Source organism: Dermacentor silvarum, chromosome 6 (genome assembly GCF_013339745.2).
Source record: "Dermacentor silvarum isolate Dsil-2018 chromosome 6, BIME_Dsil_1.4, whole genome shotgun sequence".
In the NCBI taxonomy this organism is placed as follows: Eukaryota; Metazoa; Arthropoda; class Arachnida; order Ixodida; family Ixodidae; genus Dermacentor; species Dermacentor silvarum.
In genome coordinates this window covers 14,385,024-14,408,946 of record NC_051159.1, presented here as the reverse complement: position 1 = coordinate 14,408,946, position 23,923 = coordinate 14,385,024, and the positions used below count along the sequence as shown (strand labels likewise).

The 23,923-nt window shown below is 44.3% G+C and overlaps 1 protein-coding gene across 1 annotated transcript in view; it reads right to left on the bottom strand.

The window, feature by feature from the left end:
- Window positions 1–2,215: 2,215 nt before the first annotated feature.
- LOC119455295 (3-hydroxyisobutyryl-CoA hydrolase, mitochondrial) overlaps window positions 2,216–23,923 on the bottom strand; it is a 32,968-nt gene continuing 11,260 nt past the window's right edge. The window contains exons 6-11 of the mRNA XM_037716690.2: window positions 22,614–22,692; window positions 17,366–17,511; window positions 13,459–13,545; window positions 12,563–12,718; window positions 7,710–7,848; window positions 2,216–5,086 (exon numbers count right to left, since the gene is read on the bottom strand). Of these exons, the coding sequence (XP_037572618.1) occupies window positions 4,968–5,086; window positions 7,710–7,848; window positions 12,563–12,718; window positions 13,459–13,545; window positions 17,366–17,511; window positions 22,614–22,692 (726 nt within the window). The 3' untranslated portion in view covers window positions 2,216–4,967. The remainder of the gene's footprint in view (window positions 5,087–7,709; window positions 7,849–12,562; window positions 12,719–13,458; window positions 13,546–17,365; window positions 17,512–22,613; window positions 22,693–23,923) is intronic.

The window sequence follows — 23,923 nt, the reverse complement described above, 5'->3', positions numbered from 1 at the left end:
GTTAACGGAGGTAGGAAAATTGTAGCAGTGGCGGCGCATAATGCCTGTTGTCCTAGATAGTTTATTAATAATGTAGTTCACGTGATCATCCCATGTCATGTTTTGTGAAAAATACACGCCCAATGATTTGAAGCTTTTTACCACTTCAATTTTAGAGTTGTTTAACAAAATGGTGGGTAACTGGACATATGCGTGGCGGGGGTGAAATAAAACTGCCTTCGTTTTATTAATGTTTAGTTTTAGGGAGTTCATTTGGGCCCATGCATTAATTTCAGACAGTGCGCTATTCACTCGACTACCCAAATCGGCACATGATTTGCCCGAAAAGAATAAACTCGTGTCATCAGCATAGATTATATAATGGGCTGTTTTATCAATGTGGACAATCTCATTAATATAAAGTATGAACAGAAACGGTCCCAGGATGCTTCCCTGAGGGACGCCTGTTTTAATGCATTTTATTGAAGAATGATTTCCTCCGATGGCACCAAATTGAGTACGGTATAGTAAATACGACTTGATTAGTTTGTGCGTGACACCTCTTATGCCATAGTGATCCATTTTTTGAAGCAGAATATCATGATTAATGAGGTCGAAGGCTTTTGAAAAGTCTAAAGAGAGCCCAAGCACCATATTTCTACACTCGAAATTTTCTAGAATGAATTCCTTTTGGGCCAGTAGTGCGAGCTCTGTAGACTTGTTTCTGCGAAAGCCATACTGTACAGAGCTTATCAAGTTGAAGCGGTCAGTGAAAGAGGTCAGGCGTTTCAAAATTATTTTCTCCAAGCCTTTGGAAAATACAGGCAGAACTGAGATAGGACGGTAGTTGGACATATCATTTCTATTACCCTTTTTGTATACAACTGTAACTTTTGCTATCTGCATATTTCGAGGGAAGATTCCTGTAGACAAACACATATTAAATATGTAGGTAAGGCATGGTGCTAGTATATCAATGACATATTTTACAGGTTTTATTTGAATATTGTCCGCGTCAGGGGCTTTGCTATTGCTGAGGGTTAGAAATGTGGCTACAAGCTCACCATCTGAAACTGGCTCTAAAAATATGGTTTGGTTAGTTCGGTCATTCATATATCTTAGGTCAGCGCTGCTGGTGGTAGCGTCACCAACTGATAGGAAGAAATCGTTATGCCATTCGATATATGACATAATTAGATATAGGCCCGCTATAGGATTTGATGACGCAAATCACATACCATTAAGAAAAGTACTTTATTAATATGGTGGCTTACTTGCGTGCCCTACTTTGGAACAAAATAGTCCTGGATTTTCTTCTGTTTCAACGACTTCGCTGCGTGCGACAGCACGCACGCCTCCACGTTGTCCAACGAGTCGGAGCAGCTGAGGCCGCAACCTTCTATATTCACGCAATAGCGCCGGACCAACGCAAGTGCAGTAATCACTTCGGAGGATGTAGGCAACGGGCCATCGTCAATTTCCTTATTGCTGTCGCTTTGGCTCGTGGTCGGCACGACGTCTGCAACGTAGTCCTCATCTTGTAGCCGGCCCATGATGGCGACATCATCGTCCGCACTGACGAACTCGTCGAATGTCGATCCGTCGATGGCACCCGGGAACTCTGCCAGCTTGCTCCAAACCGCCTCCGCGCCTCGGAGAAAGCACGATGGCCTCTGATTGGCTGTGAGCGCTGCGAGCAGGCCAGGATCATTTTTTGCAGGGGGGTGTTCGCCCGTGCACAGCCGGGTCTAAACCACTTTTTCTAGGGTGGCACCGGCAGTTTTCCCCGCCACCGCGAGAGAAAGCCAACTTGCTGGGGCACTTTTGAGGCACATGGAGTTTGATATATCGGTTGTCGTTGCTATTTTCGTCCGATGTAACAGTAACTTTTGCGATACATTCTCAATGTAAATTTACCGTGTTTAGAAATTGTTCGATATACGGGATAATTTGATATAAACGAGTTCGATATAGTTGGGCTCGACTGTAATGAAGGATTTTTATGCCAAGTGCACCTTTGTCAAGGTTCGACTTTATTCACTTTACTGCAACCTGTATTATTCCCAATCTCTTATTTTTGGTATATCTTTTATTTTTGGTTTTCTTTATAGCAGTAGAATGCTTTTGAAATATGACAAGCCCCAACCAAATCTTGGGTCTACTTCGTTATATCCATGTTCGTGTATATGTTGAGGTTCGACAGTACTTTGGAAAAAAAAAAACACAAAAGACACAATGGCTGCTTAAGTGCACTTTCAAGCTTTAATTTGAAACTTTGCTTCTCTCTTCGAAAAGCCCCTACTGTGTGAAGGGGTAACAGTGCATTCATAGACACACTGTCGTCCACATGCTTCCCTCGCTCACTTGGCTTGTTCACACCCTACAACGCTCACTGCAACTTTCCTCTAGTGTGTGTCACAAAACTGGGTGGTCTAATAAACAACCCACGCAAGTGAAGAACAAGGGCCTGTTAAAACAAAAACAACAAACTGCCGTTCGAACAACACTGGGCACTAGAAACCTAGTGCCAAAAAAAAAAAAGAGAGAGAGAGATACAAAGCAATACGAAGTTTGATGACAATCTCACTCAAATCTCTGTGCTGCAAAAACCACGCTGCCATAGAAAGCACAACATTGAAAGATGAGTTGGCATTCCCGGGCAGACTGGTTTTGGCAAATGGAGTTTGTCGCTTGAGCGCTGCGTTCACACCTTCTCCACCCCTTTTACATGTGTGTGCCGACTTCCTCATGAGATATCAAGCATCTTTGCAATTGCTCAGCATCGCAAAATTTTCATTTAATGTATAGAATGAAGGCCTCCTTCTGCTGCCCTGTAACCATTACAGCCAATCTAAGAAGTCTGATGCAGCTATATACTTGCACCCATAAGAGTTTCGTGCTAAGAACAGAGAAATGTGGCGCTAGTGTCTGCATATGGCACATGCACATATGTTTTTCCAGGATGGGAATGATATGCAGAGATCAATGTGCCTGAAATTCGTCCTTTTGTATTCAAATGACTCGGTGGATTCTTATAATGTTTCTGAGGCTCTTTTTTTTTTTCATGGCAAATTTATTGTGCAGCAAAAAATGGTCTCATATACCCTCTAAGTTCTGTCATTTGATGGTTTCCAGAACATCGCGAACAAAAATGATTTGTTTAGGTTCACAAAAACAATTAGGCGCTGTGGGTGTTACTTGCCAATGGCAACACTGTCCAGCTTTAGCAGCATATAAACTCATTGTGATCCGCTTATATCCTGGAAATTACACAACAAAGTCATTGTGGGGTGCAATGCAGTTGAACGGCAAATAACCACAAAGAAACTGCAATATGCTTTCTCAATAAATCCTTGCCAAATCGTAGAGAAACCCACAATTCTTATGGTGTCGGAGTAATTACAGTGCCCTCTAATAATTATAATATGAAAACTCTTCTTTGTGAAACGAAAGTGACTGGACCCACATTCGAAAAAACTTTTCATACGTAAGAGTTCCAGGTTATTGGTCACCGCTACAGTGAACTTGTTGGCACACCGACTGCTATTATGAGCGTTACGTACACGAATGCCCGTCACTAAGGAAAGGCTCTTCTGTAAGATAATTTTTGGGAATATGGGCCTCGATCTGTGTACTTTAGTTGAAGCAAGCATGAAGACAGCTCTGTTACACTCCCAATAAAAACAAAGTTGGCAAGTGTAGTTTTTCACGGCATGCACTTTGACTAAGCTGTAAGATAAACAGCTAACTTAAATGTGTGACATTAAGCTCTGAGTGCAAGGGTAAGTCCACACTAAAATTTGCACTGGATTGTCTTCTGCAGGGGGCAGTAGTGTGACAATCTGCTCAGGTTTGTTGGGGTGCAGGTCTGTGAGAATCAAAAGAGATTCTGAAGAAGCTGACTAGCTGCATGTGCAAGATTCAGGGGCGCTGCTGTGCTTTTGATGAATGTGTATGCGAGGCATAACACCGTAAACAAAAGTTTGCTCTCAAAAGCCTATGAATGTGTACAAAGGAAAAGTAAACATTTCTGGCACTTACCTACAGTTTTAATAAACTGTTTCACTAAAAAAGTAGGTTACTGACAGCAGCAAGTTCTTTCAAGTGCTTGTCACAGCTGTGCTTGGGGGCCATAATGTTCCCGCACAAACCCAAATCGACAGCATGAAAATTGTGTCTAACTTAAAGCACTGGCCGGAACTACGGTTTGTCCAAGTAACACTATCATAGATTTACAGGATCGCTGCTCGGGCAGAGTACAGAACTTCAAGGCATGCTAGCTCAACAACACAAACCAACCCTCTGCATTCACGTTAAAATCACGTACAGTCACTTCAGCCCATTCAAATTCAACACGTATGCATGGCTCTTAGCAAACAGAGCATGAAAGTAATTTGACTGAAGTGGGACAGTCGTCTGGTTACCCCACCCGAGACATTTTTGTTTAGAACGATGTTTGCGACACTGCACAATTGAACTGCTTTTTCACCATGCAAAAGCAAATAAAACTTCTTCAGCTGTTGATAGAAAAGCAAGAGAAGCATAGAAGTCAGGGCTAGCACTCCACCGAACAAGATCTCAAAAGAATGCTGGCTCCTAGGAGACCATCACTGGCCTTAGAGGTGGATGTGTTTGACTCCACTGCTGTTAAACAGCACGACAGATGAAGAGCACTGGACTACACGAGACAGAGCTCACCCTACGTAGGCTGTCGGTCTGTCGTCTGTCATTCTGTTTTACCATGATGAACACCACCGGCTTTCCTAGCAGCAGATCATAGCTCTTGCCCAGACGCTCAAGCTCGTTAGTTCTTCAGCCTCACTTGCGCGCTAGGTCCGAACCAGCAACCCTGACCAAGGTTGATCGACAGCAGGCACGAAGAACGGAACGGAGGAGCCGAGTTGGAGGAGTAAAAAAAAGAAAATGAAAAAAAAAAAAGAGTGGTTAAAGGCAACAGGGAAGACGCTGCCCGCTTCATCCGCAGCTGCTCAGAGCCTGAGCTCCTTGTCACTCGGCAGTGGCTCGAAGTAGGAGTTGACTTTCTCGTCCGTGACTTCTTCCAAGCTTGCTGGACTCCATTTGGGAGTGCCCGTGCGGTCGATTAGCACTGCACGCAGGCAGAACAGGGCGTTCCGGTCAAGTCAACAATGCACAACAGTACGTGCCATATTTTACTGTACGCTGGGTGCAACATTACAGGGCTACTGTCACCATCATCGGCCTATTTCGTGTACACTGCAGGACAAAGGCATCCTTCAAGAACCTACAGTCACCTCAATCATCGAACTCAAAGAAATCGGGGGTCATAATATGATAATGAGGCAAACCGTAGTGGAGGACTCCAGATTAATTGTTATTATCTGTAGTTCTTTAACAGGCGCTTAAATAAAAGTACACAAGTGTTTTTGACTGTCGGCCACTGATCTTGGCTACACGAAGTCTTGGGCTGTGTATGTCAATGTACACCTGTGCCCCAAATTGAAAAAAAAAGAAAAAAAAAAGAAAAAAAAAACTTTTGTGCATGTTGATCACACAAAGAAAAGAATCCCACTACGACGTGGGATGGGAAGATCTTTGCTCAGAAGACTGAATCTTACGGTTGTTGCAAATAATGCATGTCTCTGACCTTGATAAAATTGACTAATCAAGGTTTCACGGCTTCTAATGATGACATCATGTCTGGAAGCACTATGCACGCAGCATATATATATATACACATATTGCCTATATGGCAAAAATAAGAACTGCCTTTCTTTTGTCCACCTTAATGCGCATGCCCGTATTACAGAAGAACAGAACCTTGCACTCATCGCTACGTTAGGCTTGGCTCCTGACATACTGATGTTGACAGAAACATGGTATGAATGCGTATCATAAGTTCTCAAGTCGCCCGGCTACAGAACATTTTTTTATGAATCGGTCATGTCGAAGAGGAGGTGGCGTTGTGCTAATAGCAAAAAGCACGTTCCGTTGCAACATTGTTGCATCTCTTTCCCTTGTTACGTCGGATTATGAAGTGCTCACAGTGCGGTGCAACGATAATGTGTTCTGCTTCCAATATTGACCACCAGGAGCGAGTACTTGAGCTGGGTGAATGATAAAGGTTAAAAGTTAATTCTGGCAAAAGACCTAAACATCGATTTATTAAAAGGTTTCTGCTTCTCGACAGGCACTTAGCAAGACAATCGAATCAAATGGTTTTGAAAATGTTATTAATAGTCTGACTCGCATTTTAACAGATACATCGACATTAATTGACATCTTCACAACCAATATCCACCATTCTACCATTTTTATCAAATTTTGTGAGTGCTCGTATAAGTGATCACCTTCCAATATTTCTTTTAATGGGCCAGTGATCACTTACAACATGCAAACATTGTCTGCCACAAACAGTTATACATGTCAATATATACAGCCTGAAGAATTTTCGTGAGGCAATATCGCTAATGGATTGGTCAGAACTGGTGCGTACCACAGACCCAGAAACTGCTCATGAATACTTCTGCGCTAGGTTTAAGAATGCCTATGATAAATGGTAGGAAATTTGCAGGCACAAGTTGGAATCAGCTAGCGCAAGACAGGGGTAATTGTAGACAGCTGCGAGAGGCCTTCGTCCTACAGTGGACATAAAAATAGGCTGATGATGATGATGATAAATGCTCTAAATACAAAGTAGTTAAACCTGAATGCAAAAGCACCATGGATAAATAAAAATTTTATCAATGAAATTCGAACCAAGAACTGCCTATACACAAATTTTATTGACATCACAACTGAAGAAGCAGCGCATGAAACAAAGTAAACAGAATTTTTTTGCATAGAGAGAAGAGACAGTATTTACATAATTTGTTCAATAATGACGTAATAAAGACATCCATTGTTGCCTAGAGGTGTATTAATGGTTTTTTCGGACGAAGAGATGCGAATAAGACAACAAGCGAAATCACATTAGTTGATAAAGTTTTATTAAACAAGGTGCTTGCAAATACTTTTAATGCCTATTTAACAATCTTAGTAAACAGTACTCATGATTCTAATTAAGTTACCTCAGTTGCAGGACTTATCAATCTACGGTTTTAGCGTCGACTACGAAAAATGAGGTATTTACTGCTTTTACGTCTATCATGAACAGATGTTGCGATGTCGACGGATTTGAGATCACACCAATTATGCATGTCTTGAACTTGAGTTTACTTGCATCAGTACACATTTCTAACTTAATATTCTTGAGCAGCTCCTTCCCGAAAAAACCACAGGTTGTGAAGGTAATAATGTTGCACAAAGGTGGTGATAAAAACGAGTTAACCTAGCGATCAATATCCGTGTTGCCCATTCTTTCTAAGGATATTGAAAAACTAGTACATACCCGCATGACATCATTTCTAATCAAATACAAACTGATCACTAGTATGTAGTATGGCTTTATGAAAGGGCAGTCGACAGAAACTGCCTTACTTACTGAAAAAGAAATTATACTGGAGTTGTCTGCACAGCAATTGTGTACTATGTATAATGTGCAGTGCAATGATAGAAACTTGCTAATGTTGTGACTCTACTAAGAGTTGAAGATTGGTGGTGAGAATGGCAGTTCATTATTCCAAAACTATTTGATAAGTATTCGATATTTCAATCGTTTCACTACTGGTGCTGCTTGATTCATTCGATTCTGCCACAAAAGTTGCAATTTGCACACGCCTAAATAATACAATGCATTAAGGGCGACGAACCTGATCTGACTCCCTCGTAGAAGTCGGAGTCCTGCATGAAGCGCTGGGAGAGACGGAACTCCATCTTGAGGGCGTCTTGTAGAGTCAGCCGAATGCCTTCTTCAAGCTCTTTGAAGGTGATCTTGAGGGAAAGCGGTGACTGCGGAAAGCAGACACAAACATTACTCACACTCTGAGGGCAAAATACACGAGGCGAGTCACTCAAGAGCACCAGAATTGGGCGAGGGAAGTCACATGTCATGCATATGACAGCACAAGTGACTATTCTTTTAACTCCATTTTCAGGAGAGAGACCTATACTGCTCCCGCTGATGTCAGGCATCCTAACGCTGCAGCAGACCTGGCCAAACTTAAAACTCATACAATACTACAGTCAAAGGCCAAAATATACAAAAATTTGCTGACAAATACAAAAAGTTTTCAATGAGTCAAGATGTCCAAACGAGCAAGTAAGGCGAGGTGGTAAATTGAATAGCAAATAGCATGAAAGAAACAGAGGATGAGAGAATCAGATAATATGGGCACTGTATTTTGATCTCTGTTTGTTCTGTGCTGTTTGTTTTCTATGGTGCCAGGATGTTGACTGTTGATATAAAACTTTGTTCTTTAAGTATACTGCAAACACACAATCTGCTGTAAAGTTGCGATTATACTGATCTGAGCTGCAGACAAATGAAAATTTCCAAGGATTTTATTGAATTAATATTTGCTGTAAAAGTGCGCAGAATTTCTGTAGCTGTTATGCATTGGTTCTATGGAGTAGCTGGCCGTACTGCGGGTAGGCCCGAACAATACGAAAATTTGGTTGCCAACTATACTTTTTGTGCACTATTTAAATGAGCGTCGCTCTAAATGGGACACAAATAAAAATTATAAGGTTATTGGTGTCACTATGACAATTGTAAACAAGTGTGGTAGGAGGATGGCATTTTGAAGTGAGCGAGCGTCGAAAGCAGTGCTTGTGTCGGTGTGTGGGACCGGAGAGCACGAGAGTGTGCGTGATTGGGGCGCGGTTCCCTCGAGATGGACTTGAGCGACGGGGCTGACAAGCTGGGCGGAGTGGGATAGCACGGTGGTCCCGTCTCGCTGTACTCGGGGGCTGAGCTACCTGGCGGATCCTGCCATGGTCGGGCTTCGCCCTGGCTCCTGATGCTCCCGAGACAGGCTGTGCTGTGGTGTCCATCGCTGTTCTGCCCTGTCGAGGCGGACTGCGCCCCAGCTCCTGTTGCTGCCGAGATAGGTCGCCCTACAGCGTTCATCGCCGTTCCTCATCCGCCGAGACCGGGTTCCGCCCCGGCTCCCGTCACTGTCACAGCGACGTGCTGTGTGGTAGCCCAGCCGTCGCTACCACACCGTTGCGGCTTGTGATCAACTACTGCGGTTGGAACTGTGAGTGGTTGTAGCACTTGACTGAGATTAGCGACAATAGCGCAGCAAACTTGTGTAATGTACTATCCGTATTTAGTTTGTGTCTAGTCCCATGTCTGCTGTCCATGTTTAAATTCGTTCCTCTCCGTCTTTGGGTGATTCCTTAGTACGTCCGGCTGACCTGAGCTCACATATTTGCCCTCACAATGCTCTAAATATCAGGCATTTCGCTACAAAATCCAAGAGTTGGCAGGCATGCTGTGGTGTATGCTCACAGTATCTGCTTCCACTCAAAGCTCCTTCTCCTCCACAGTCGAATCTTGTTAAAGCGAAGGTAAAGGGGAGCTGATATTGCTTCGTTATACAGTGTAGACCACTTATAACATAAGTCGCCGAATATCTGCACTATAAGCGGTACCGCACTATAACCAAAACAATGATTTTCAAGCCCTGCACGTATGCAAACATGTAGACCAAGCATGTAGACACGCTTTGTACTACAGCGCGCACATCGCGATTACGTTTTCGCCAGTGATCTGGCGAAAACATAATCGCGATGTAGCCGGTGCTCTTTAAAACAAAACAACAGTTTGCCGCAACCGCTGCGGAAAAGACCGTGACCGCTATCGACGCGATTATGAACGGCGACTTTGCGGTGCTGAAGGCACGTGCCCGACGCACGAACCAAGTCTGGACGAATTAACTACCATTCGCTGCAACTGGCGGTCGAAACCGCGGTCGCGATCTATGCGATCATCGATGACGACTACGCAGTTTCTTAGGCATGCGGCTGACGCGCGCACCGTGTAAAAACAAAACTACTGTTCGCCGCAACTGCTGCGGAGAAAACCGCGGCCGCTATTGACGCCATCGTGGATTACGACTACGCAGTTACGAAAGCCCGCGGCCAACGCGGTGTTATGCGCAGCGGTAAAAGCAAGAATACAGGCTTTAAAGACAGAAATAGACTCGAAGCGTTCCGGCGTTGCTGTCATTCACGTACGTTTTCAACTGATGGCTGTGGTGATGCGGACTCCGCCGCTTCGTTTCAGTTGGACGCTAGCGCCGTTCTTGCTCTTTTGCGTCGCACATTTACGGCACTCCTTGAGCTCCAAAAGTTGTCCGAATTAACCGATGTGTGGCCAAATAAGTCCGAATTAACGAGAGTTTGATTGCATTGAATAATGCACACGCCGGGCGAGAGCACGCACCTTGTTGAGAAGCGTGCTCGCTGCCACCATTGTTTGCAAGATTTTCCTGCGGAAGCCGCATTATAACCGGTATTTCGTCTCACGCGGCTGCACTGTAAACGGTATGCGTATACATGGAGTGCTATGGGAAAATTAACGGGAGTCTGAAAAGACCTTACTATATCCGGTCCTGCACTATATAAACGGTTACGTTATAAGTTGTCTATACTGTATTCATTATTGCACTTTACTGCCACCATATGCCCAGCAGGGTGCACCACTTTAAACATGCAAAGCAGGGAACAACTTTATGGCCTGCCATACTGCTACATGGCCATGTATGCTATGAAATTTTAATAAAACGCCGGCAACAAATTTTCAGAAGAAATAAATGTTCACTGTGTGCAACACGCAACTTCTCAGCCACCTGATGCAACAGCCTTTACGATTGCTGCTTTGTGTTACAAAGTGATGGTCTTTCGCTTCTGCTCTACGATTGGCTCTTTCATATTGTCGTAAAACCGGTGAAATGGCGATGTGGTTGAACAGACAGCACGCTGTGCCGCGAGCAAAGTATGTCGTGGTCCTCGCTGCGTGGGTGCCTGCGCAGCACGCCGCAAACAAGAGAGAGAGAGAAGTGCTTTCGTGTGGCTACATGCAGCTGCCCGAAGCTGTGCTACAGTCGAGTAGATTAGGTGGGAGTCCCGGGTTTGAATCGTGGACCAGGACAAACTTTTTTTCAACTGCGAAGCTTTCTTTCCGAGAAACCCATCGCATAGCTTTGGGCTACAGTCGGGTGGATGACAATTTCTCGCTTTCACAAGTGAAGGACTGATTTGGTGATGGCTTAGTGCACTCATGCAGTAGCATGACGTGGCCTAAGTCCACAACTCACTAGACCGACTGGCATGTCAATGATTTGCAATAACACATGACCACCAGGATTTTGCCCACTGTCCACCAGCCCATTAACACGTTTGCTGCAGCAGGTCTTTGCGAGGTCTTGTTATTGTGTCATCAATAACCAGTAAGCATTTAACATTTTCTTTAACATTTTTATATTTACCAGAGCAAATGGGGATAGCCGATATTCTAGTTGACATTAAGAGGAAAAAATGGAGCTGGGCAGGCTTATGAGGATGGATAACCGGTGAACCATTAGAGTTACAGAATGGGTACCAAGAGAAGGGAAGCGTAGTCAAGGACAGCAGAAAACTAGGTGGGGTGATGAAGTTAGGAAATTTGCAGGCGCAAGTTGGAATCAGCTAGCGCTAGACAGGGAGAGGTCTTCGAGAGATCACAGGGAAAGGCCTTCGTCCTGCAGTGGACATAAATACAGGCTCATGATGATGATGATTTAACATTTAAAGTTTAAGTGGGCATTGCAAATGACAGAATTGAAAGCCAGGCTAGTTAGTTTTTATTCATCTTGAAATTTCAGAGCATGAAAGAACAGGGGCAATAGAGAATCACACACAGACAGTGCTGATTTGCAACACTTTTTTAAACAAATGTCTGGAGACGTGTGCAAAGATGCTGAACATACGACTGGTTTCCTTGTCAGCTAGCTGGGACATATGGGTGCATCAATTTTCTGTATACTAATGTCGCATATTTCTTTTATCAAATGTGATGAGTTTAGAGCATTATTGTCTTTTTGTGTTTCCTGTTACATATTTGCCTTGGTTGATTACGTTTTATGCAATAAAGATTATTATGTGTCAGAGCTGTCTGTGTGTGCTTTTCTGTCGCTCCTGTTGCTTTTTATGCTGAGCCGTGCTCGTTTGCACTTGATGGTTTGGAGAGATGGTGCCACCGTGTTTGCAATAGGTGATGTCAAAAACATGGCGACCACGATGCATTTCTGGCTCTGGAATGCGTAACCCTTGAGATTTGTTTTTGTTACTCCGAGGATACGGTTGTTTGGGGCTGGATTTGAACATCACCCATTGAAAGCACAAGGAACTTTTCACTTGCATTCAATTTACCACAAGGATATAGCTTCTGCACTTAGGAAAGAACTGCATTATTAGTCCCACAGGGGGAATAATCACCAACACTTGTCATGACCTGCGTTACATGTTTCACACTGCACCAAATGATGCCTCACTGAGTGATTAGCGAACTGACATGCACCTGCTAAACAAAAAACAAAAATTTCTCATGTCAGCACATGTGAAGCAAGTCATAAGTGACCATGCGGAATATCACGCTGCCCTTCTATTAACACGCTGCACTTCTGCAATTGCTTTCGTGTTGTTCGAGCAAGCTGAAGGGCATCATCTCAACACTCACCATTTTGCTGAGAGTGGTGAGCTGCTCCTTGGCCCAGTCCGAGTTGTCCTTTTTGAGGTTCTCGATGATATGCTCCACACTCGGGGCATCAAAGGCGGCATTGATGCGGCCCATGTACTTCTTGAGGATGAACTCCTTCCGGAAGTCAGCTTCACACTGCAACAAGCGTCCAACATCTGATGCATGTTGCACATCCATCACTGAATGCAGCAGCATGGCGCCAAGCTTGTGCATGAGCTATCACTGCATCTGTATGCTGTAAAGCCATCAACCAGGCTCATTCAAAACTGTTCGCAGATTGCAGCAACAATGCTACATGTTTCTCGCACTTGGGCCGAGAAAAAAAGGAAGAAACCCACATCGGAGTTGCTGCTATTGTTTCACAGGTCAGTACGGTCTACTTCAAATATGAAGCGTCAGTTTTTGAGTAGTTATTATGGTTAGGATGCGTTGCTACAAAGTATGCAATTTTCAGCCTTTGATACTGAGCAGAATCTGAAAGACATCCTATCAGAGTTATAGAAGTACTTAAAGGCCATGTCCTCATTTGGTAAATGTCCTCCAGAAAGCATTTTTACAACCGGTCATCATGAACTAATCATTACCAGCTATTCTGAACATAATTTTGGTAGTGCTGCATGCTCATTTTTCTCTATACTTGTTGCTTTTATTGTGATAGAAATTTTATTGACACTCAAGGCACGTTCCGATTATCGGCACTGCCATTGTGTTGTTCTGTTATCAACTGCACATGTGCAGCCTACGTGCAGAGAGCTAGAAGGTCTTTAGAGACGCAACCCCAAGCTAGAATACAGGAGCAAGAGCTGGCAGCAAGCAAACTGAAGTCTTACTCTTTGGAGCTTCACGTGTTCTGATCGTCTTATGACAATGCTCACCTGGTCCTGATGTTTGACGAGAATCTTGTCAATGTCCGAGATATTTGGTGTGTTCAGTCGCATCAGGTCACCTTCGATGTGCTCCATCTGTGGACACAAAAGCCAAAATGTGAAGCAAGTTAGTACTGCAGCTAATGCCCCTATATAATCTACAACAACATGGCACCATGTTACACCATGGTCTAAACGGCACCAACTGCCTGCTAGTAATCAACAAAAATTACAGAAGGAATATATTATATATATACAGATTTTTGTCACCATCACATTAGGTGCGCAGGCTAACAGTGTGTTATTTGACTAAGAGAGCTTTGGCAGTGTGTGGTACAACTCCAAACAGGGAATTACACAGAACTGCTTTCGATTAATTTCATAGACTACTACCAAAACCAGTTCATCCTGTAGAAAAGCTCCAACATATTCAAACAATTCAGCTGGTGAGCTTACTGTAAACTGCTTAGAAGGTACAGTACAGAAAAAAGCAAACAGTGGAGGCTTCGATGGAACACTCGTTACGTTGATTATAGTCCACAGATGTGCACTTGCGATGTCATCCTCTGAGGTTTCCTTTTTGTCTTCGTCCGAGAATCTGCTGACCTCAGACATCATCACATTTGTCTTCACTTCCGGAAACGATGTACACCTCGGTTTCTGAACTATCATTGTCGGAAGAAGATGAAGAAATGCCTCTTTTTCCAGAAGACGGCCCGGCGATACATGCATTTCCTCTGTCAGACGCCATTATGAAAATGCCGATTGCCACAAGAAAAGCACGCTCCCGCTGTAGAAGAAGAAAGAAATCATCAGGCACGTACTGCCATCAGGCCGTACATCAGGCCGCAGACAAGCATTTCTCGTCCAATACGCTCAAGAGGAGAACAATTTCCGCAAGGGCAAGCCACAATCGTCCTAACTGGTTTGGGGATGCGAGAGCTTCTCGTCCAAAAGAGTGAAGGGGTGAAGCACTGTGATATAAGAACGGTTGTGGTTACGTGGTGACAGGCATGTAGAGTGGAGACGGGTGAGGAGCGCCAAGGGCCATACGCAATCTACCGCATTTTTTACCGTGTTTCAGTGCCGCATTCATGCTCTTTCATCGTCGTGATTATGGCACTGACTTACACTGCTAATCAGGTGTTCTTGTGCAGAACGCTCAGAATCGTCCGCTGCGCAAAACAAATCGAATGCAACAGCTCGCATGCGAGACCGTCACCTGAAGTGCACCACTCAGCAAAAATGCAAGAGAGAGAGAGTACCGTAAAATAACGTGGAAGCGCCCAGTTTCACACAAGTCCCTAGTACAGTCAAATCTCGATAACTTGAACTCGAAGGGGCCCGAAAATTTGTTCAAAATACAAGAAGTTCGAGTTAAAGAAAGGACGTATTTTTTAAGTATTCGAGCACCATAGCACTATACACGAACGCTGCAAGTCATGAAATATCGCAGCGTGCAAGCGCATAGCGAGCGCAACCGCCCACCGCGGCCAACGCTCGGTTCCCGATAACGGCAGAAACGAAAATTCAGGGAGCAGACGGCACTGGCATGGCGACGGGCAGGTGCTTGCGGAGACCGTCGAAGGTGAGGGAGGAGGGCGGCAGGGAAGCAGATTTGGCCTTGGCCTTGGCAACTCCGCCGCTTCTTGTTGCAGTGGCTTCGGTGGCTCCCCTCTCCCTCAACTCCCTCGCAGCTCCCTCACCTTCGAGTGTATCCATGCGTGCCTGCCGCCGGTACAGCCGGCCCGACGCAGATTAGCCTGCTCCCTGAAGTTTCGTTTTGTTTTCTGCCGTTATCGAGAAGCGAGCGTTTGCCAGTGTGGGCAGTTTTGTTGGCCGGACTGGGCCACCGCCGCTGCATTGAGGAGTCTCTCCTAAGCTTTTGCTCTATGGCGGTGTCGGAGCAATGCCGGTCAGAGGCGCCGCCGCGTTATTTGGCGCGCTGCTGAGAGCATTGTCGGTCCGCGGTTTGTTCGAATTAACCGTCGCAAGTGCTTTCGCGTTCGAATTACTGAGCGTTTTCGCCCACTGAAATACACATAACTTTGATGGGACCACAGCGTCAGTTCTAATAAACCGGCAGTTCGAATTAAGCGTGTTCGAATTAACGAGATTCGACGGTATTAACATTCCCAAAACTTCAGAATTCTGAAAGTTATATGTTAAGCGCCCACCCCCTGGTCATTGACCGAGCCCCCATCTACAAAATGAAGGCAGTTGTCGACGCAGGAGAAGCCGCCAGTACCAGCATCGTGCACATTCCAGGAGGGTATACAGGAATCCTGCAGGGTGCAGACGTCTACTAGAACAAGTCGTTCAAGGACGCCCTCCGCATGTCATGAGCTGAACTCATGCGGAAGGGAGAGAAGACTCCTAAGGGGAACATCAGGAAGCCTTCGTGCCAAAGCGTGCTGAGCTTTGTGATGGCCGTGCGATCCTTCAAGGGGTGTGGGATCAGTGTTGTGTTGGACAGCAGCGAGGCCGGGCACCTGCATAACCGACTTGCAGGCACCGGAGAGTCCGTGGTCTGTTCAAGTTGCACGAGTGTCAGCGACGAATGCATTGACCTCCTATTTTGCACCGACTCGTAAGAGTCGTTCGCTGGTTTCAGTGACGATGAGTAAGCGCTAGGGTACCCCATCATTTACCATTTGAAAATAAACATGCTTTCTTCGATTCCGTAGCCACCGTAGCCCTGCCTCGAAGTTTTTCAGTGGCCACCATCTTGGTTTTTACTACTTCGACCGGACAAGCGCCCATATCTAGATTAACCTAATTTTCAGTGAAAGTGGCATGGGCGCTTCCGTGGTATTTTACGGTAGGTTGCCTCGGCTTTAGGCTAATCAAATTTTTTATTGGAACTGCTAGATCTGCTGCTAGCACGCGCATTGGGTGTGACACAATGAATGTGGTGTCCTTTTTCTACACTCTCTTACATGCCAACCTGTGAGCTTTAAAATTTGCATAATGCTGCGGACACGACACCGAGTGATATTGTACATAAACAAGTAGATTTTGTTCCTCATCTCAAAAGTGATTTTGAGTACAGGCGTGGATGCAACACAGCTCAATAAAAAAATCAAAATCATGAATCTGTTCCGCTGCCCTTTGTTAAAATAATGCTGACAATATTTATGTGAGAAGGACGCACGCGTAGACTTGCTGCATCAGATGGCACGGCAGTCTAGCCAGTGATAATGGTCTTGCAATTGTCTACCGATCCCATCATCTTCGTTCTCTTTGCAAAAGAGAGAACTATTTGGTGTACAAAGGGCACACGAGTATGCCGATTTTCTGAATAAACTACGCCTAAGGGGGTTTTTTGTTCCAAAGTTGCAGTGTTGGTTATGGGGGGGCTTTGGATTAATTTTTACCACCTGGAGTTCTTCAACCCTTTTCGTGACATGGACAAGATGGGTTCGTCCACGCGTTTCTGGTAAAAACAACCAATGCCGATCTCTGCTTGTCGACGACACTTCTCATTTTCTGGAAATTTTGATTATCTCATCGGCAATGTATTCAAATTCAAAATTGTTTTTTTTTTCCATTTCTTTGTATAGTTCTGTCAAGGTCAATTTTTGCAATGATACAGTTGAAATTTTGTAAATAAATACTAAAAAAATACTGCCTACATTGCTTTTTTTGTGAAGTATTCCACAGTAAAGAATTTGGTCATTCTTGGTCAGATTTAAGAATAACAGCGTGGCATGGAATGGCATGCACCTAAGTTTAAGCACCCAGTCGTTTTTGGATTTATGCCTCATCGAAAGGCAGCTCTGGCGGCTTGGAATAAAATTCAGCAGCAGAATGCCACAGTCATTGTGGTAAATCCATGCACCCATCTGTCTTGTCCCACTCTCATTCCATGTTCTGCCCACCGAGTGACCTCAAGAGATGAAGGGCCCTCTCTCACCCTCTGGGACGAGGAAAAGTGTGTGGCGATGCGGCCCTTGAGGACGTCCCAGCCGGTCATTCGCTGTCCAGTCAAGCCCAGGTAGAGGCCCAGCTTTCCCGGTAGCCGTGGCAACACATAGCTGCCTCCAACATCCGGGAAAAAACCTGCATGAAAAAAAGCGTTGCCGGACACGCCAGCTAAAGGATGTCACCGCAACAACTTAAAAGAAAGGAGTACTGGCACACATTTTCCAAGTTGTGTAAAGTGCTTCCCCCACACAAAAGGATGACACTTAGTATAAATGGTGTTTTCGGAAAACACTTCTAATAAAACCGGTGTTATCATGATGTCATGTAGTGGTAAGCTTACGTATAATAATGACACTGCTGATAAAAAACTTAATGAGCGCTTTGTGCAGGCGCCTGGCAACATTCTCATTTAATCAACTGCAAAAGGTTAATAGAGCAATAGATTCCCATTGCTGGATGCTGGCATTCAGGATGCCAAGAATACAGTATTTGTGTAACACAGTGGAAAAGATACAGTCTAACCTCGATGTAATGAACATGGATGGGACAGATTATTGGATTTAACCCCCCCCCCCCCCCCCCGAAGTAAATATAAAACGTTTCCCACTGATATCAGTGTGTAATGAATATATGCTTGTAATGAATATTGAATATAATAAAGTTATTTTCATGCTGAACATGACTTTGTTATAACAAGGTACTCCACCAGATAGTCGATAGTTATGTATACTCAACTAAGTACATGAACGTTTAATGGAAGTAAAATGGTTTATCACCACATAAAAAATAAATCCGACAACTAAGCACACGCCTTTAGATGCAACGCTTTCACTGTAGGGATGGTCGATTAAATGTTTTAATCGATTAACGATTAATCGTTCGTCGCTTTAGCGTATCATCGATTAATCGATTTCGATGCGGGGTTTTTCGTCGATTAATCGACTTTTTTTTTCGGGCGCTTTAAAAAGGCTGAAACACAGTTATCTATTCACGTAAGTACTTATTGTAACGTTTGAAAGGTGGAACCCGGATAAGACATGCAAGCGTATAAATTTTGATAAAGAATAATGTTTAATTTGTTAGAGGTCAACTATAATTGCCACTAGTGACTAGTGAAGGAATAAGCAATATACAGAGTGTTCATATTGACACGTGTACTTGTTTATCTTTCCCCGGTGACCGCTTTTCACCGGCTAACAAATGTTAAGGTGGTGGTCCCACTCCGGCGGCACCAGCCCTCCGTTTCGAGTACTTTTGGAGCAACCGTGGTGGCTCTTCTAATTAGGATATAAAGTTGTCGTATATGCCATAAAAAAAGCCTAATTCTTGTAGATTCCAACTATTTATATTATAAAGAAATTGAATAATGTGATTTAGAAATAAATGTTCAAGATCAAGCATGATATGCATGGTTTTTGCGAAATGTGTCTCAGTTGTGACCATATTTAGAAGAAACTACCGCATTTACTGCATTGCGGCTTGCTCTGTAGCTTTAGGACATATTTATCTATTTCCTAGACGCAGCAAAATAATGTTGAATTTTTACTTTTTGGATAATTTGCTTTTGAAGATTGCCAAATATCGCAACTTCGGTTGTAAACAGCCCGGCCACTACATGCTCTAGAAAGCTAAATTTTGGACAGTTAGAGTTCAAGGAATTTCCATGTAGGACGCTAAATTTAATTCATGTACTTTTATTAGTTTTACACCACACCTTCGTAGCTTTAGTACCTTCCCGCAAAAATGGGCAAAAGTAGGACCAGAATTCTAAATATTGCTTAATTTCGGTCGCATTATTAGGAAAGCCAAGAAAGGTACATAAATGAAATTTTGCATCCCAATTGGAAATTGCTTGATCTCTAATTTGTCCAAAATTTAGCTTCCTTGAGCGTTTAGTTGCCGGGCTGTTTACAACAGAAGTTGCGATATTTTGGCAAACTTCAAAAGCAAATTATCCAAAAAGTAAAAATTTAACATTGTTTTGCTGCGTCTAGGAAATAAATATGTCCTAAAGCTACAGAGCAAGCCGCAATGCAGTAAATGCGGTAATTTCTTCTAAATATGGTCACAACTGAGACACAGTTCGCAAAAACCATGCATCTCATGCTTGTTCTTGAACATTTATTTCTAAATCACATTAATCAATTTCTTAATATTATCTATAGTTAGAATATACAAGAATTAAGCTTTTTTATGGTATATACCACAACTTTATATCCTAAGTAGAAGAGCCACCGCGGTTGCTCCAAGGGTACTCAAAACGGGGGGCTGGTGCTGCCGGACCGCCACCTTAAACGTTATCACTCGGCGCAGGAAGCGCCTGCATGTATCGGAATTTTCTCGAACGTTATCGATGCTTCTATCCGTTGTCAGTTGTCACCGACGCTTATGTAATCTGATTGTATGAGCGACGCCAATTGTCTAGTACCTTCTGGAAGACACGCGGGTACCAGAGATTACTCTGGAACCTTCGATGACTCATGTATAAAAGCCGACGCGCTTCGCCGCTGATCAGATTTCGACGATCGCCGATTGTGTTCGCCGCTATCGTTGTGCTTCGAGTGAAACTTGCTTTTGTGGGCACAGGCTCGCCCATTAAAAAGTCCGTTTCGTCATTCACAGTTTTGCGACTGTTTTCTTCATCGTAACTACTACGTGACAACTACTACGGAATTTTTAAAGTCGCCTGTGGCCGGTAGCATAATTCTTATCGTTGAGCGGTGGACATTAGTAGCACGAGCAATCGAAATACATATTCAACCAATTAACAAAAATTGACTAATGAACTTCTTGGTTAATTACTTTATGACACATATCGCAATTTACGAATTGTAGCCGGTGAGTTTGCAAGACGCATCTACTTGAAATGAATTTCCAGGATGACACCAGTTTCGAGATACTATTTTTCAAAGTGTGGGACGAAATACATGGACGTTACAGTTACTTTTGTGCTTCAATGCATTTTGGTAAAAAAATTAAGTGGAACAACAGTGCATTTTTACGGCGAGTATGATGGCGCATATCTCCAAACTGGTGTCATTCTGGAAATTCATTGCAAGTGGATACGCCTGACAAGATCACCGGCTACAATTCGTAAATTGTTATATGTGTCGTAAAGTAATTAACTAAGAAGTTAAGCAGTGATTTTTTGTTAATTAGTTGAATATGTGTTTCGATTTCTCGTGCGAATTTGCGCCTCATCGAATAACCCAGCTCAATGATAAAATTATGCTACCTGCCACAGGCGATTTCTAAAAATTCCGTAAAACTTAAAAATGAACACCCTGTATGTTAAAAATGGCGCTTACTGAGGAGGGTGGGCATGGAGGAAGGAATAATTAGAAGAGAACATCGCAGCACGACTGACATCAAGAAGTAATGGCGCAACACGCGATCGCCACATCCGAGCGCGCGGTAGGTTTAATGCTGCCGGGTGCAGGGCAGCAGCGCAGCTGAACGGGTGCGCATTGATTTGAAACTGCTGCGAACCAAACATTATCGGTCAATACGTTGTCACTCAGGGTCACGTGTTGACCCTACTGCGAAGTAAAAAATGTCACAGTTTCGCCCTAAGGGCGAAGCAATGAATGCGATAGCAACACAGCAATGTCATACGAAGTAAGGTGAGCGGCTTTGGTAGCAATATGAATTGTAGTAAACATGAGCTGATTAATTAAGCAGGTGTGCTGCGGCGTAAGTAGACCGACATGAAGAGAGACTCGATGACCACGAGAAGGCGCGTGTGAAACGGTGGTGTTGATGAGAAGCGCTTCCTGTGGGCAGCGCGTGTGCGAAGGGACACACCTGTAGCGCTGCACTGCCGATCCGGGCAGCATTACATGTGTAGCGTGCGTTGGAAAATGTCGCCCGACTATTACTAACTCAATGAACAAGCGTGGTGTGAGCGCGCACAAACAAACATAAATAGATCACACTGAATGACTGCAGACAACGACTGTCAAAACGCTGGCAGCAAGCCCATACGCTGCAGCGGGCGAAGGAACGTGCGGTCTATCGCTTCAACAGAAACTGAGCGGCGAATACGCAGTGCATGAAGGTCAGAGCCGTGTGGAGATAAGAGACGGTGCGGCGAGCGACGAGCGCGGTTGTTGGCAGAGAAGTGCGCCCCCCCCCCCCCCCCCGCTCCCTCCGGCGCTGGCTTCCCGCTTCCTTGCTTGCGCGTGGGAGAGATAAGAGACCGTGCGGTCGAGCGACGAGCGCGGTTGTTGGCACAGTAGAAGTGCCCCCCCCCCCCCCCCCTGCTCGCTCCGGCGCTGGCTTCCCGCTGCGTTGCTTGCGCGTGGGAGATTGAGTGCGTTCTCTCTCCGTGCTAGCGCGCGTCCCCGCACGCTTCCGCTCGGGCATACGGCGCGCGGTGAAGATTTTATCTATACGGAACCTCACGGCGACGGCGACGCCGACGGCAGAAATCCGGTTGAAGTGTCCATATAATTGCTATCGGAATAAAAGCGAAGGAAATAGCTTGACGGTGAGTTCGCTTGCCAAGACTAGCTGCCTCACGTAATGCTCTCGCCTAGTTTATTTCTTCCTCCACGGGGGCGGCCTCTCTCCGGGCCCCAGGCAGCCTGTGTGACGTGCGCGTAAAGCGGGGAAGCGCTTGGCCAGCTCGACATGACTCGGGAAAACAGTCGACAGTCGCTCTCGGTCTTCGCAGCCGCGCGGTCGTTGCTCGTACTCCGCATTCTACAGTACGATTTCAAAATTTTCACGCCACTTTAGTCACTGTCTGGAAAACGATTAATCGAACTGCTTTAATCGATTAAACCGATTAAATTAAAGGTACACATCGATGACGATTAATCGTTTTGCGGCGTACTTTTAGTCGATTAATCGATTAATCGTTCATCAATATTACCATCCCTATTTCACTGTGCTCATTCAGTGGAGAACTTCGTGTCTAGAAATCACGAGTGATCAACGAAATACTGTGTCAAGGGCGGCACTAGGCAGTGGGTGCTACTTACACTGGATGCCACTTTCTAGAACTGAGAAACATCCGCAGAGAACTGGGGTGGTATTCTCGGTCAATCACTTTTGGCGAGAGTTTCAGTTTTGCAAGATTTTGTGAGACTCGGCCCACCAAGGCCAGCGAGAGCTTCGTTCTCACGTTAAACCGTTGTGCGCATGAGTCCAGTGCCGATTCTTCTGAAATCTCGTGAAAGTGGTCGTCTGAGAATGCGTCCTCTGGCTATGTCAGAAAAATGGCAGGCACTCACCAATTGCCGTCTCTGGCATGGCGAACACTGTCCTCTCTGTGGCTACACGAAAAGTGCCATGAACTGAGAGTCCCACACCCTGCAAGACGAGATATGTTGGAGCATTAGAACCCACAGCTGGTAACTCATGCGGCAGCACTAATTAAAAAACACGTAGCATTACAAGGCTGAACCTGCACAGCAACAGAGTGTCGAACCGAAACTCCTTTTTTGTGTTCTGGCAAAGCAAAAACGTTTAATTTATGACTCAACTAAAAAAAAAAAAAAAAAAAGACTTCAAAGCCGTTTGAATCAGTTTATGTTCATTTGCTTAAATTAATAATAATTATAGGAAAACAGCATAAATTTGTACAAAAATTCAACAATAATCCTTAGATGCAGGGAAAGATTAAAAAAGAAGTTATGAGCGCTGTAGTTATGGAAAAAAGGCATTGTGGATGCCCGCCTTAGAAGCAGATATGTAATTTCCATCGCACCTACCGAACTTCACATACCAGTGTGATCAAAAGCCGATCACGTAGCTAGGAAACACTTCCTTTGAACGATTGCAGTAGAATCTCGTTTATACGATATAGAAAAAAATGTAAGGATAAACATACTAACCAGGAAAACGTACGATCCGAAGACAAAAAATTTTTAGCATGCTTGGCTGTAGTTGATATCTACGAAAAGTGAAGCACTGCAAGAATCGTTGCAGCACGAGACACAGATCTTCGCGCCAAGTTGGGGGAGCTCGAGGGGCCATTGTTGAAAGCGAACATTGGCGCCGGGAAATCGTACGAAATGGGATCATATCAACGAGGTTCTATGTATATAGGTTTACCCCCACTGAATAACAATCTGACAGTAACCTATTTCTAACACTTAAAAGTGTACCACAATGTACCTGCCTCCTGACGAGCCAGTTTGAAAACCGCAATGCTGCCACTTCTAAAGTGATAGCAAGCCAGTGTGCATTTACAAATGAGGTAGCAATGTTTACGTGCATGGACGAAAAGCTCAAGAGACCGTGGTAAACCTGAACTAAGAATTGTTACATTTTTGGGGGTTAGAGGGGGGTGGAGGCTTCCATTCTAAAGTGAAAAACAAAAACTATCATTCTGGTTCAGTTCCGCATATGCAAACATAATTTTTCTGAATTTCAGTTAAAATTCGATACCCATTACGGCACAAAAAAATCTGGATAGAATGTTTAGGCACACAATACAAAATGCAAGCAAAGGCTCCCAAATTAAAGGGATTGGTAGATTAACAATGTTTATGTGCATGTGCAATAAACATGAAAAAACAACGACGACAACAAAAACAAC